This window comes from Coregonus clupeaformis, chromosome 34 (assembly GCF_020615455.1).
Source record: "Coregonus clupeaformis isolate EN_2021a chromosome 34, ASM2061545v1, whole genome shotgun sequence".
Taxonomy (NCBI): domain Eukaryota; kingdom Metazoa; phylum Chordata; class Actinopteri; order Salmoniformes; family Salmonidae; genus Coregonus; species Coregonus clupeaformis.
This window is the reverse complement of record NC_059225.1, coordinates 22,885,361-22,902,082: the sequence shown is the minus strand read 5'-3', so window position 1 is coordinate 22,902,082 and position 16,722 is coordinate 22,885,361. Positions and strand designations below refer to the sequence as shown.

Genomic DNA, 16,722 nt, shown 5'->3' with positions numbered 1-16,722 from the left:
CAGTTATACGCCATCCCATCTGGTTTGTGTTTAGTGGGACTATAATTTGTTTTTCAACAGGACAATGACCCAACACACCTCCAGGCTGTGTAAGGGCTATTTGACCAAGAAGGAGAGAGATGGAGTGCTGCATCAGATGACCTGGCCTCCACAATCACCCGACCTCAACCCAATTGAGATGGTTTGGGATGAGTCAGACCGCAGAGTGAAGGAAAAGCAGCCAACAAGTGCTCAGCATATCTGGCAACTCCTTCAAGACTGTTGGAAAAGCATTCCAAATGAAGCTGGTTGAGAGAATGCCAAGAGTGTGCAAAGCTGTCATCAAGGCAAAGGGTGGCTACTTCGAAGAATCTAAAATATAACATATATTTTGATTTGTTAAAAAAAAAATTGGTTACTACATGATTCCATGAATGAGTAGGTGTCCAAACTTTAAACTGGTACTGTATGTGTTATGAATGACCGAAGGTGTCTCACTTCAAACTAAGTGTTACAGGACACTACATAAAGTGTCAATAAATAGGTTATTAATGTTCTGCTGATTTATGAAGGTTCTCTCATGATCCACAGGTTACTGTAGGGTGTGAGAGGTATTTAAATGGGTTGATGGACCAGCAAAGCTTGCGTTTGTGTGTGTGTGTCAGAACGTGGTCCTCTGTAGCTCAACTGGTAGAGCACGGCGCTTGTAACGCCAAGGTAGTGGGTTCGATCCCCGGGACCACCCATACACAAAAATGTATGCACGCATGACTGTAAATCGCTTTGGATAAAAGCGTCTGCTAAATGGCATATTATATTATATTATTTGGAGTAGTCCAACCTGAGACTACCGTACCAGGTATTCCTCTTCTGTTCCCATGCTGGAGACCAGGGGTTGATTACAACCTGTTACAATGGTGACAACATTTTGTGGCTGATTTTTTAGCGGGGGACTGGGTGAATGTGTCAAAGACCTGACTGGGCCCAGCAGCGCGCGGTATGGCTCATTTTGGTTGTGTGCATGTTTGAGTACTGAGGAACATGTAACTTGGTTTCAGAAGAAAGACAATTTCAATTTCTTTAGGTTGATTCCATATGTGTTATTTCATAGTTTTGATGTCTTCACTATTATTCTACAATGTAGAATATAGTATAAAATAAAGAAAACCCTTGAATGAGTAGGTGTGTCCAAACTTTTGACTGGTACTGTAGGTATCACAGTCCCTGATCGCCCCTCGCTTTGGTTTGGATGTTTGGCGCCCCCTACGAGGAAGTAACACTCAAGACATGAGAGTGAGGAAACTGACTGAAAGTCACACAATAGCTTGTATCCAATATTCAACCAAGTTATTGGTAAAGGTATTAGAAGACTGTTGTATTAGTAGCAAGGGGTCTTCTTGTGCGATTCAGTTCAAGCATTTGTGGAATACATCAATCTCCTCTGCCTGCACAGTGCTTGTTGTGTTGGCCAATCAGGTTTTACCACTGAGTAAAGTACATTTTAATCCGTTAACCAATGTCTTAACAAACCACTTAGCGCTAGTCTGGCGCTACCTTATGCTAACCGTGCTAAACTAGACTAGGGCACTAGCACAAATTAGGGCCTGACCAACACTCTAGGCCTCAGCGTCCAATGACCCAGACCTGCACGGAGATTAGGCGTGACCTCTGTTGACCTTTTACCAGATTACACCTGGTTAGCCCATTCAGAAAAGAAGATTGACAAATGACCAATCTGGTTCCCTAGTAAACCCCTACGACATAACCTCATAGCTACAATCGCTATTGTTATTACGTGCAGCCCTCATACTTACAGTCACAGTATCTTGAGGATAGATTACATGAATAAAATGTGCCTTTTCATGGATTGAGCCACATTCAAAGACAGTGTACACAGTCCCATCGATTTTATAGTCTTATTTTACATAGTTCCTAATGACAATGAGCAAGTCTGGGCGAGTTAGAGTGGATCCCCAATCCATGTTGTGATTGTAAACTGATTATTGATCCATCCTGAGATTGAGTGTTTATCTGAACCATTCACTTCACTGGCTACATCTCATGCATATCTCTTAATGAAAAAAAAAAACTGTCACCCAATCCAAAAGCTTCTCTTCCAGAATATGTTGTCAAACCCTGATCTGTTTCACCTGTCTTTGTGATTGTCTCCACCCCCCTCCAGGTGTCGCCCATCTTCCCCATTATCCCCAGTGTATTTATACCTGTGTTCTCTGTTTGTCTGTTACCAGTTCGTTTTGTTTCGTCAAGCCTACCAGCGGTTTTCCCCTTGCGCCTGTCTTTTTCAAGTTCCTGTTTTCTACTTTTCCTGGTTTTGACCATTCTGACTGCCTGCCGTTCTGTACCTTGTCACACCACCCTGGATTATTGACCTCTGCCTGCCCTGACCCTGAGACTGCCTGCCGTTCTGTACCTTTTGGACTCTGATCTGGATTACTGACCTCTGCCTGCCCTTGACCTGTTGTTTGCCTGCCCCCTGTTTTTGTAATAAACTTTTGTTACTTCGACACTGTCTGGGTCTTCTCCTGAAACGTGAAATATGTAGATTGTTTGGTTCTGGAGTCATGTGTCCCCATATTACAGTGGCACGGTTGTCATAATCTTCACATCATAGCTTGTTTAGAAAGGAGTGGTGTTATATTTAACCTGTGTTCTGCGTCAAAGTGGGTTAGTAGCCTAGCGGCGGCAGGTAGCCTAGTGGTTAAAAAAGGCAAGCCAGCAACAGTTCAAATCCTGCGTCCGACAGGAAGAATCTGCCGGGAAGTGAGCCGGTATCAAATCCTAGATGCCCTTGTGCAAGGCACTTAACCTCCCCACACACAACAGCTCCCTGGGCGTCCAGTGTGACAGACCCTGCACTTCTCCAAAATCGGTGTGTTTTCTGGAGGGGTTGGGTTGAAAGTGGATGTAACAGTTCAGTTGGACCTTGTGTGCAATTGACCAATCAAGTAATCTTTGTGCTGGTGCTTTTTTGCCCGTTTTTGGGATTATGTGTGAACTGATAACGACGAAAGCTGAAATGGAGAGTAACACCATCTTCCTCCCCCATAGTTGAATGTGTTCCCCTTTTTAAAAAATAAGGATCTGTATCATATGATAGCACAGTTACGTAAAACATGTTTTTATTTGGAGTCCATGTTTCCTTTTCCCTGTGCACAAAAAAGGAACAAAAAGAAGAGTGAGTGAGATGTGGGAATGATGTGAGTCTCACTGTAAATAATATTACTTTCCTACTAGCTACTACCATTGCTTTAAGGCAGGGCTGCCCAACCCTCTTCCTAGAGATCTACCGTCCTGTGGGTTTTCAGTCCAACCCTAACTTAACACACCTGATTCTACTTATTGGCTGCTCTACAAGACCTTAACTAGCTGAATCAGATACGCTAAATTAGGGTTGGACTGAAGACCTACAGGACAGTAGATCTCCAGGAAGAGGGTTGGGCAGCCCTGCTTTAGGGCAATTTGATGGGGAGCATGTTGAAGGAAGCATTGATTAAATGGCCATCCTGAATGAATGGCAGTAATACAAGGCCAACACACATCACATTTATTTCGTACCAATTCAATTTATGTTTTATCCTGCTACAGTATATTCCTTCCTTTTTGGTTGTGATTGAATGGTTTGTGTGGGTGAGGGCTGAGTTCATTCATACTCTCTCTCGCGTTCTCTCTAACACTCTATTCAGAAGGACTGTATGAGCACTGGAGTGTGGTCCTCTGTAACCCTTTGACCCTCATCTCTTTGTATCCTATCCATCCTTCTGAGAGTGAATGTGTGTGTGATTTCCAGCACCATGTGTAACCATTGCCAAGGAAAGAAGTCAGTGTAAGGTCAATGCTCATTAGTGGATCCAGTCTCAACATCACCCTAGGTGCTGTGGCTCGACGTGTATGTGGCTCAGAGACAGTGATTAAGAGAAGAGAAGAGAAGAGAAGAGAAGAGGCTCCACCGGGATGGTCAGCTCTGTGCTGGACCAGAAACCACACCACGCGCAAACACACACATACACAGAAGATCCCCATCTTCTCCATCATAATGCACACCTATGGGTCTCACTTTGGTTGCTGCATCGCTTCATCCAAACTCCCTTAGCTCAGAAATGATACTGTGACAGCATGGCATAAATGTCGCCGTAGCCTGTATGTTATTATTGGCCTTTGCAGTTTTGGTTTGCTGTCTCTTTTCTGTTCTCGTTAATTGTTTCATTGTAGTTCTCTCCTCCTTGTTGGTCACCATGGCAACCGGCACGCATGGGAGCTGCCACACCTGAGCCTGATGAGCTTAACGAGGCTGTGCACCATATAAAAAGGAGCGCCCAGCTCACTTCTGGCTTCTACAGAAGCAACATTGATAGGAGAGGGGGAACTTGGGGCTGGAGAGCTTTAGAAAATGGTGTCCCTTGAGAGGGCAAGAACGAGATGTATGTCAGGAGAAGTGCAATATTATCATAAGGAGATGTATACTTGGAATACGGAGGAGGAATGGCGGGAAAAATATAGGCGGAGGAGGTCAAAGAGAGTGAGGGAGGTAGAGGGTGAGCTTGAATCGGTTCAAGATGGCAGAAAAAAGGGAGATGGTTTGTCGAAGAAGAATGGTAGAAAGTGTAAACAGAGTGAGCCGTATGACAGATCGCGGTCTGGAGGCTAAATAGAATTGAATGAGGGCGAATTATCTGAGACTGCAGGTGTGGTGAGGTTCTCGGAGCCCGAAGCTTGCACCGATGGTCAGGATAAAGATGAGTCTGTGACGGTAAGAGTGACATTTTTGGAGAAAGTGGACCCCTGCCTTTTGGCTGATCCATATATGATTTCAGGGTGGGTAAAAACGGAGTTGGGTGCTGTGGAATCGGTGAAGGTAACCCGAAGTGGTCTTGTGATAAAAGTTTGTTTCTGCTGGTCAGCGGGAGCAGGCGCCAAACTAATGGAGACAAGCTGTGACGTGTTTTGCTCTCAAGAAAAGGGCGCCGTTGAAAAGGAGTGATTACTGGGGTAGCTGTAAATGTGAAAGTGGACCAACCGAAGGGGAAGATTCCTGGTGTTTGTGATGCTTGTCATTTGGTGTGACGCAGACAGGGTGGCGTGAGTGGTGAAACAGTCACTGTCTGTTTTGAGTTTTGATGTTGAGTCTTTGCCCAACAATGTGATGTTAAGATATTTCAGTTATCCCGTACGCGCGTTTGTGCCAAATCCATTACGTTGTTACAGGTGTCAAGCTTATGGTCATGTGGCAGCATTGTGTAGGAGGGAGGTTCCTAGGTGTGAGAAGTGTGCAGAAGGGCATGAGATAAAGGAATGTGTAGTATTGGGGAGAGAAGCGGTATGTGTTAATTGTAGGGGTGCCCATGGGGCTGGGAATCAGAAGTGTCCGGTGCGAGAGAGGCAGGTTGAGGTTACCAGGGTTAGAGTAGTGCAAAGGGTGTTGTATGGTGAGGCAGTGAAGAACGTAGAGGAAGACGGGTCAAGGAGGAGGGATCCTGAGAGGATTCATGTGAGTAGTAGATCTGTGCCAGTACAGAGGGATAGGCCAACGAGTGATATATGCTTCAGTAATATTGGCTTTTTAGCGTTCATAGCAATGGTTATTAACTGTACTGCAGGGATGGAATATAAGTCGCGGGAACATAAAGGTTGTGGTGGCAGCTGCAGAGAAGTATTTGGGTGTACGAGCGTTGACGTCAGAAGAGTTACAGGGTGTGTTGAGCGGTGGTGTCCCATCCTCCCAGGCCGTGAATGTAGGTTTAGATGGCAGGGTATTTTTATTTTTTATTTTTCATGTAAAGTATAAGAGATTTATACCCCAGACTAGTTGGTGGCGCTAATGCAACATTTATTGGTACCAACTGCCGTTAAACCTCATCAAAGACGAATTCTGCATCTGCTGCTGGTGAGAACATCGACCACGACTGGATGTGAGGCCGCCATGCTACTAATCTGCAACCGAGCCATGCTGCCGCCTGGAGGGGGATGGAGGACAGGGCCGAACGATGAGTGCTACGATGCACACCGCCTGCTATTGACCAGATAAGTGACGGTCAATTTCCTGGACTGAGTGAGTGTGTGTTTCTGAGATTGCCCCCCCGCCTGCTGCTCTGTTCTTTCCCCCTGTGCCAGTTGCGAGGCAGCATGTGCCAACGGTGGCCCAACAAGCGACCGGATGGGTAACCTACGGATGGGCAACCTACTGGCGGCAGCCATCTTGTTCACCTCACCAGCAGCTGGGACTTAATCTTGGGACTGAGTTTTATCTTGTTTGGAGTTTTCAATGTTTGTAACTTTCCCAAATCTTAAAGTAAAAATGGTTGCCTTTTTAAACTCTCTGTGTGGTGGCCTGGGATCCGTAGAACCTGTTGGGACATAAAACTGTTCTAAATGGGCTGGTAATTACTGTAGACCCAGGCAGAGCGGGTGGGTTAAAGAATGAGATGGCCCTAGTCAAAGGAGGTAAAACACTGATTGATTTCAGCCAAACAGAATTTGGTGTGTGTTTTAAAGGGTTGGCAGAAGACATTTTCTCAGAACCTGATTTCAAGGAATGAGAATAAGAGTCATAGTTCAATTTATAATATTGTTACTAGACTTCAATTATACATTCAGTGTAAATCAATAGAGCTTGCTTGTTCACAATAACACAAAAAAGCAAAAAATTGTACAATTCTGCCTGATACTAATTGAGATGATTTTATACAGTTCTACATAATACTGCAGGGTCTGGGTCAAAGATTGTTAATCTGACAGTAAGGGTTACATAGACTTGTAAACCTGCCCAGCATCCTCAGGCTAGAGCTCCATATGCCATCTAGTGGCCAAAAGGAATACGTTGTACTATTCAAGAGGATGATATAAAAGTATTACTTTTCTGACACAATGTTTGCCTATGGCTATGCTTAATACTCAGTATTATTTTTAGACATCTCCAATCATAATGTTCTTTCACTGACATTTGTATTTGTATTTTAACTTCCATTGACAAGCATTAACTAAGCAAATGTTAATTCTTTGAGAGGTGAAAAGATTGCAATGTGTTCTTCACGATTCTAATAGACACCAGGCAGTCCCAGACAGACAAGTGTAGTTGCATCGTGGCTGTCAGTCATGCTGCTGAGGGTCTGATACCCTTTAGGTCAAGTAATTAACCTACAACAAATTGGAAGCAACAGTAGAATTCCAAGAACACCACAGCCACCATTACCATAGAAACTTTAGATTAATTCAATGGCCGCTGATGCTGTGTGGTACGTGATGCCCACATATTCTCATTTTCTGCGTGTGTGGGTGGTGGTTTGTTCCTTGCGAATGTACAAAACTAAAAATACATTAGGCATACACAAGTCTCCAAACTAAATTCCATTGTACATATAGAATATAATACAATGCAATAAAGTACAATACAATTCAGGTGACAAACTCCCTCTTGTAGACTATCATCTTGTAGTTAGCTGGAAGCTGATTCTTGGAGGACTCAAAATAAACCGTTAAAAATGACAGTGACCAGCAGAGCCTACCCCATTGTTGGGGTTCTGAGATGTACAGTATGTTCTCTGAACTTGTAAAACCAGAATGACTCATCTCTCAGACATACTCTTTTAGTCCTCCAACCGTGATGATGAACCTCTTTAGATGAAAGTCTAGAACATTCTCAATGCCATCTTCTATTATATTAATAGCAAGGTGACTGTCTACCATACCTCTTTGAATCATCCTGTTCAATCATCAGCACATTCTGTTCTCATCCTTTGAAATATTGTGAATTAAAAAATAAAAAAGCGAGTATTTGTGTGCAGCCAGTGTAATGACAGCATGCGTTTGTGTTGTAGTCATTATCAGTGTAGTTTGTATAATTAAGACCAGTGGGACTGCTACACTAATTGGCTGCTGCAGAGGCCCCCCATAATTAAGAGGCTGTTCTGCTAGGAGACGGACAGGATGGCATTCTCACAGACAGGGAGTGTGTGTTTTGGTACAAGCTGGACTGAAGCACATTTGGGTACGTTTTCATTCTAGAATGTGTGTCTGTGTATGTGTGCGTGCGGGCGTGTGTGTGTGTAAATTAAACAATCAACATAAGAATGTCATAATTTCATACCAAATGTAGGTTTCAACTGGGTGGCCCTCAATCTCATTACCATACCTCAGTGAAGGACTGATCCTAACCACAAGGAGGCAGTGTTTGATAATCCTGGTTTGTGTGTTGACAATATATTTCCCATGGGGTTTACCTGGATTCTATATCAGTCAATCTCCAGAACAGACAGTTTAAAAACCCATTTCACCTTCCCAAAGTGATTCCAAATATCCCTAAGGTGAAATCTCCTATAATCCCCACTCAACCCTCTCTGTTGCAGCAGGAAGCAGCTCTCGCCAAGAAAGCCATGGGATACATCCCAATTGTCACCCTATTCCCTACATAGTGCCGTACTTTTGCCCAGATCCCATAGGATTAATATAGGGAATAGGATGCCATTTAGTACAGAACCATGGTTGAAAGCAGTATCTATCTGGGGACGGGGACCACCTGTTCAGTTGGGCCGGTGCCCAAACCCATGTCAACATAGGGCTGGGCACACACTTCAGAGGTGTCAGATGAGAGGGATGCTAATCTAGCTCTCAGATAACAACTGGCTCCATTGATCTTTTCTTAGACTCTCTTTTGTTACCTAAACATTAACATGCCCCTCGAGAAGTTGTCTTTGGACAGCCGCACTGTGTGTGTAAAGGTGTACTGGACAAATCTGGGGTGTACAGAGACAGTGTACAGCACATGGCTTGATGTGTAGAATGTCTTCTTGGCAGTACATTCTTCCATTACCTTCAAAGAGCAGGCCCAGAGCCAGGTTTGTATGTCAGCCATCTCTGTCTAAGGTACTGTGTACAACGTCATCTCTGCACACAGAACCAAACGAGAGACTACAGTGTAGGTAACATGTCTATGCTTTTATATCACCAAGTAAAGCCACTGGAATTAATATTTTAGGTCTGTAGCTGGTATATTACTTGAGAAATAGACACACTAACATAGGCACACATGCATTTACACACACACAAGCATGCAAGCGCACACATCACATACACACATTGGCGTGCACACTCCCACACAAACACAAGCATGCCAGCGGCTGATTGACGAGGGCTGCATTTTCTGAGCTAAACTGACCAAGACTCACCTAAAACAACAACACATAAAACCTCACATAATTCTGCCCAAAAACAATGACAATTTCTCTCAACCAGTGGCATGTGGGCTTTTTAGGTGAGCGCTGATGCCGCCCTGTGATAAGCAGTGCCCACTTTGTCAAAGGCAGGGGCGTCTCTCCAACAGCCACCAACAACAAAAAATCACCTAACATAAATCACGTAGCAGATATAAGATATGGTAGAAAGAAAATGTGGCCTTTTCTGTAGCCTACAGGCTGGAGATAAATTGTATGATAATGTAATGAGACGGACACTTATTACATCATGCAGGTTTCTCCGATCAAACAGCCTAACCTAAATGGCGCTCAATCCAAAAAAAAATGCGCTGTCATGTTAACATACAACATATCCTAAAAACAGGACAGTTCAAAGTAAAATGGACAATATGAAATGGACAATCACAACTGTTGTCCAGGAGTTTCACCCCATTGTCATGATCAGTGGTTTCAAGTTGGTATCGTCAATTTTTGACAAGCTGATCATAGCGAAAAAGAAAACATTTCTGCATTTCCTGCTGTGTAAACACATTGCAAATAGGCTCACGATAACTCCTGATAAAGTTGGGTAGCTGATGTTCAGAGCTTAAATAGCCAAATTGATTAGTCACAGGAATCAGGACTAATAAAGCCAATGCAATGGCCTGTTTTACAAACGGTGGGCCTACCACATGGATGGGCATTCATAAAATTCCATTGCAGGCCATATGGTAGGCTACACCCCAGTAAGCACGAGCCGACGTCTTTTGGGCGTCTTTTTTTGGTCCTGGACAGACGTCTTTTTTGTGTGTTTTACAAACCGTAGGCTTACCACATAGATGGGCATTCATAAAATTCAATTTCAGGCAACACTGTAGGCTACACCCCAGTAAGCATGGACCAACGCCGACGCCTTTTTGACTTTTTTTTTGGTGCAGTTTCAGACAGGCCTTGATTTCCACATCCACAGACTTTGGTTTTTGGTCTGGTCCGGACCAAATCTGAACCAATCATAGACGTCTATGTTTGGTTCAGATTTGGTGTGGTCCAGACCGGCCTTGATTTAAGGCCACGGACATACATTTTTGGTCTGGTCCGGATTTGGCCCAAACGTAGACCTCTATAAATGACTTACTTTCAACTTTCATTCAGAACCAAAAACGAGCCTGATTTTTTTTGGTCTTGCCTAGGGCGGCAGAACGGCAAGGACCTACCCTGCAGTCTTGTATAACTAACCTTGTGGGGACACACAATTCAGTCACATTCAAAATCCTATTTTCCCTCCTTGTACCTCAGCTGGTAGAGCATGGCGCTTGCAACGCCAGGGTTGTGGGTTCGATTCTCACGGGGGGCCAGTATGAAAATGTATGCACTCACTAACTGTAAGTCGCCCTGGATAAGAGCGTCTGCTAAATGACTAAAAACTAAAAAAAAAAAAAAATTGCCCTAAACCTAACACTCATCCTTGCCCTAACCCTAAACATAACCCCAAAACATGACCTTAACCCTAACCCTAAAACTAACCCTAGCTCCTAACCCTCAACCTAATTCTAATTCTAACCCTAACACTAATTCTAACTTGAACCGTAAACCACCTAGAAATAGCATTTGACCAGTTGGTCAAATTTTCGTTCGTTTACTGTTCTTGTTGGGAATTCTGGTGCCCGCAAGTATAGTTAAACACCTCCACACACCACACACAGTGAGTAAAACAGGTTTTTCGTTTCATTAGTCATAGAGATGTTTGCTCTTCTCTGTGCTTTGTCAAGGGCCACACTGATAATTTGGACATCCCAGACAAACAAGGGTGGATACTCAAATTAAAAACCAGTGTCGTTTTTTTGTGTCATATGAAGGAGTATTTGCATAGGCAAATCCCATTGGAATCTGATTATATATCCTACCCCAGTGGATTAGAGTTTGGCCCCTCTGAAGTCTGGCCTGCCTATCACAGTTGTGATAAGCATTCCTACATCTTGAAATCTGTTCAGCGTGACCACTTGTCTGAGTGTGGTAGTAGCCTACAGTCTTGTAGGACTCGAATAGATTGCATGTAAAGGAAATAATCCAGTATAGTCAGTGACACTGTCCAAATTAGGAATGTCAATTAATTAATGGTGGCATGTTCTACAAATTGATACTGACAAAACCTATTGGTTGTAGTTTGTTGATAATTTATGCCGCGTTCATGTGCTAGTCGGAACTAGGAAACTAGGAAAATTCCGACATGCTAAGTGGTTGTAGTTATACACGTGTTGCGTTCAACAAATCAGCAAGTCGGAAATTTACAAGTTTCCTAGTTCCGAATAGTATATGAACGCCGCATAACTGCAGAGGTGACGTCACCGGGTTATTCAGACCACAGATTATCCATTACATTGACCAGATACTCTAGTGCCGCTCTAACAACGAAAATACCATGCATCCACAAATGGAACGCAGTCGAGAGGAGGCAAGATCAGGTGGGACCATTTTAGCCAATGAGAGTGCAGATACGTGAACAACAGGCACAACAGTTTCCACAGTCAATCTTGGTTATATCGTACAAATTACAAACACTTCCTTTTTGGTGTTAATTAGGCAGAAGGTTAGCAGTGTGGATAGGGTTATGTTTAAAATCACATTTAAGAAGATACATTTTAGAAATAGGCGGGGTTTATGACTGTGGCTGCGGTAATAGTGATGACCATGCACAACTCCGATATAAAGTGTTTTTTCTCAAAGTTGCCGGGATGTCACGTGTCCTACTTATATTAATACACTGGTAACAACCGAATCCTTACGAAACTTATATTCGATCAAATAAGATACACGTAGCAAATAAGCCATTTATTTTTTTGTTAACCAAATTCGACACTCATTGACCGCCACACAAAAACTTCTCGCTTGGTGAGCGGAAAAACGCCACCTGCTGGATAAGACAGATTTGGGTGTAGTTATACCTCTCGCTTCGCTTCTTCCTCTCTGTTCAGACCCGCAGACACAGGGGTCCCTCCCGACTCGAAGAGCAAGTCAGAGTACTGTACTGTACAGCGGGGTCGTCAACATGACTTCCATCTTTTGAATGGATGTCCTTTTAAATTAATATTACTGATGAATAGTCAACTTGCTACGTTTTACGAGGAGGGAAGAGATTGACCAAACTCAAGCAGCATTCACTGGGTGCGGCCTCTCTTTGCTTCCAACAGGGCGATCGGGCGCTTCTCCTGTGGTAGCAGTTAGCTAGCTAGCAGCCGCAGGATCTTGTCTGGTGTGACTCCATTCATTCACAGCGGCCGCGAAGATGGTGGACCCGGCGGAGTGCACCATCAAAGTGATGTGCCGTTTTAGGCCATTGAACAAGTCAGAGGTGGAGAGAGGGGATAAATACATACCGAAGTTTACAGGCGAGGATCAAGTGTCTATCTCGGTAAGTTGGCGTTCAAACATTGGCCTACGAAAACAGTCCCCCGGCCTTTGTAATGCTAGCTAGGCTAACGTTAACTAGCTAAGCTTAGCACTAACTAACTAGCTAACGTTAGCTTGCAAAGCTACACCAGCCAAGGGCAAGGACACTTTATTGTTTTCTCCTTCTCATAATAGCGTTAGCTAGCCATATTGATTTATTACTATCACGTTCAAATAGCTACCATTTCGCATGAATCTCGAATCGATTCACAACACATGACGCCCGCAACACCCTTGCGTGTCAGCTAACTTTAGCCAGTTAACGTTAACTCAGCTAGCTATCTACTGTTTTGCTGTCTAAATTGAACTAGCAGCTAACCAGTTAACTAATGTAATACACGTCCACGGCCTACTTTTATTAATTGACGTGAGCTTAAAGAAGTCTAACTAGTTTGGGAGGGGATGGCCGAACAACTGATTTTGCTATCAATCCTGTATCTTAACTCAGCCCTATTTTCGAAGTTGGCTAGTTAGCTAGTTATGATCGCACAAATGTGGCTAGGTAGCTAACTATCAGTCCCTTGTGCGGTATTGAAATAGTAGCTAGTTACTAACGTTAGCTACCTAGGGATAGCCACGTCGCAGATACTATCGCCTCATTGACAGCTGTCCTTTTTTGGGCGTATTGAATGGGGAATTGTTTAACTAACTAGGCCCGACAATAACTTACTGCAAATTAATTTTTCCATAACTGACTTCAGAGATGGTGGTATAGAGCCGGGGCTTTGTTCTGGAAAACCATTTTGGGTGCAATACTAGGATAGAAAACTTGGAGTCAGGTGATCTCACCTGCTCAGTACACTACCCCACCCCTTCATTGGCCTTGTAAAAAAGGTAAATGACAGCGATCATAACTGCTGGGACAAACTTTATGGACTTCCAAGTTACAAGAATTTACCACAATAAAACCCCAAACAGGTCCCTCAATTCTGTAGCCTAATGATGTTCCTTTTGTAAATGATAAACAGTTTTTGAACAATTCCCAAAGAGATGTGGGTGAATGGAGTTGGAAAACTGGAGGAAGAAGTCCCTACACAGTACCAACAAAGGTGTCAACTGTACTTTAGAAGCCAAGGGTGTGGCATCTGGTCATGGTGACTGGATACATGTCTGTTATGTCATGTGGTTAGGAGGAAAACTCTTGGCCCCAAGCATAACATATGATCCACAGCAGCTTCACTTTTTCTTTGAGAGATAAATTGTCGGCCTTCTTCATACTAAACTAAGAAATGATGAACATTTTCCTTGTCTCTCTCCTATCTCTCTGGAAGTGGAAACCATGTGTCCCAATGACACCCTATTCCCTATATAGTGCACTACTTGTGACCAGGGCCATACCCTATATAGTGCACTATATAGAGAATAGGGTGCCGGGCGCAATTCATGTGTCCCTCAACATTCCTCCCTATGAGAGAGACTTATGTTGTCATTGGCACATTCTATTTTACAGTGTAACTGGGAACAGTTGGATGGATGGATGAGGGGTGTGGCGTTTTTATGGGGGAGGGATTTGAGTGGGCAGTGAGTACTGGAAACATTTCTTTGTCCAGATTTGTCTTTTAATAGAAGCTCACTATGCTTAGTTCACTTCCTAGTACACCCACCCAGACCTCAGGGCATGTGGCCCAAATGGAGCACTATTCCCTATGAAGTGCACTACTTTTGACCGGGGCTCTGATCAAAAGTAGGGTTAGACCCACTAGTAGCATTAGCGAGGGTGGAAATCCCTGGGAAGGATACATCATTTGTTGGTGTTGGCCAGTCGCTGCTTTTGCGTTCATTTGAATAACGTTGGCCTCTTTAACCTTTGGTGAGATGTCCAGCTACTGCCTAATCCCATTGGCAACCCTAGTGTTACCCATGGCAACAGACTACCCAAATACTGTACATCAGACATGGCCCATAGACTGACCCAGATGTGCTGAAAAAATTGTGGCGTGTGTGTGTGGGGCTTGCCTAAAACCTGGCATTCCACCTGTTTCTACCAGTCAGCATCATGCTCATTCTAGTTCAACAACCCTTACTCTTCTCCGCTAGGAGCAATGGACTGTGCTTTTCAGAGAAGCAGGTACACAGAGACAAATTGGCCAGTTTTATAGTCCAGTAATGGAGGACAACAGAGAGACTGTGGTATAGTATTAGGTCCACAGTCTAAGAGGTTGGTTGGCTGCAGGCACTGGCAGGGTTCAAAACAGTGGAATAGGCTGTGTCACAAATGGCACCGTATTCCCTACATAGTGCACTACTTATGACCAGAGCCAGAGGGATAGGGTGCCATTTGGGACGCTGACATATAAAAGCCTGAGTCAGTCTGATGATGAAGTCATTTCCTTTATGGGTCGTTCCATGTCATTTCAGCAAGCCATGACACCCACCATATCAGATTGTTCTGAAATCATTTCTGTAGTTAGAAATGGATAAGATTAGCATTCCTGCAACATTGTTTTGTTGAACTATAATTTGATCTCTGAGAAGCTACTTGATTGCACCCAAATTGGCCATTTTGAATTCATAGGATTCATATAATATTACCTAACAGCTGATTTGGACCATCCTACATCCTGATAGTTCCAGGTTCTGAGCACTAGATGGTGCTGTTCCTGCTAATAGGTGCTCTTTTTTTTAAAGAATCCACCCTCAATGTTAAAGGGATAGTTCACCCAAATTACAAAATGACATTTGTTTCCTTAACCTCTAAGCAGTTTATGGACAAGGTATGACAGCAACCCAGGCTTTGGTTTTTGTTTACCTGGCCACTGTTTCACAAATCAAAAATGTGGTTTCTATATTAGCATTTTCGTGCTTCATATCCAAATCCTCTATAAGTATCATCATTGAGTTACACAATACATATTTTGATAGTTTAGGATAATTTGGACATGAAGCGTCAAAATGCTAATATAGATACCATTGACTTGCATTGGATTTTTGCCACAAATGCTACCAAGTTAGCATTTGAAATGGTGGACAACAAAACCAAAGCATGGATTGCTGTCATACCTTGTCCATAGACTGCTTACAGGGTAAGCAAACCAACATGTAATTTGGGTGAACTATCCTTTTAACATGGGGGGGGGGGGACTTTAAAAAATTACCTCACCATCTAGTGGTCAGAACCTGGTAATATCATGATGTTGGATGAGACATAAACCAAACAACTTCAATTACCGATTTCTCTGAGCAGATAAAAACAAAAAAATACAAATACAAATTCTCTGGGAATACATTACTGGGAATGCATACAAGCGGCGGTGGTGGAAAAAGTACCCAATTGTCATACTTTACTAAAAGTAAAGATACCTTAATAGAAAATGACTCAAGTAAAAGTGAGTCACCCAGTAAAATACTACTTGAGTAAAAGTCAAAGTATTTGGTTTTAAATATACTTAATTATCAAAAGTAAATGTAATTGCAAAAATATACTTTATTATCAAAAGGAAAAGTATAAATCTTTTCCAATTCCTTATATTAAACAAACCAGACAACACAATTTTCTTGTTTTTTAAATTTATGGATAGCCAGGGGCACACTACAACACGCAGACATAATTTTCAAACAAAGCACTTGTCTTTAGTGAGTCTGCCAGACAGAGGCAGTGAGATTACCATAAGTGCACTCTTCATAAGTGCGTGAATTGGACCATTTTCCTGTCCTGCGAAGCATTCAAAATGTAACGAGTGCTTTTGGGTGTCAGGGAAAATGTATGGAGTAAAAAGTACATTGTTTTCTTTAGAAATGTAGTGAAGTAAAAGTTGTCCAAAATATTAATAGTAAAGTACAGATACCCCAAAAACTACTTATATAGTAGATATAAAGTATTTTTACTGAAATATTTTACACCATTGCCGAGCCGCAGCTCCATACTACTTGTCAGACAGAGAACTGATACTATATACTCGTTGGGGTGGGATTGACGTGGGGTGTGGAAGGTCCCGTAGGTACTATATTTATTGAATATTATCTGAATCCTATAAATGGAAATGGCCAATTTGGGTGCAATCAATTAGCTTAATTTCTCAGATCAAATTTTATTTAAACAAAGTAATGTTGCAGGAATGCTAGTCTTATCTGTTTCTAAGAACGGAAACTATTTCAGAACAATCTGAGACGG

The 16,722-nt window shown here is 42.9% G+C and overlaps 1 protein-coding gene across 1 annotated transcript in view; it reads left to right on the top strand.

Annotated features, from left to right (window-relative positions):
* Positions 1-12,114: 12,114 nt before the first annotated feature.
* Positions 12,115-16,722, top strand: part of LOC121549974 (kinesin-1 heavy chain) — a 36,308-nt gene continuing 31,700 nt past the window's right edge. The window contains exon 1 of the mRNA XM_041862011.2: positions 12,115-12,573. Coding sequence (XP_041717945.1) covers positions 12,448-12,573 — 126 coding nt within the window. The 5' untranslated portion in view covers positions 12,115-12,447. The remainder of the gene's footprint in view (positions 12,574-16,722) is intronic.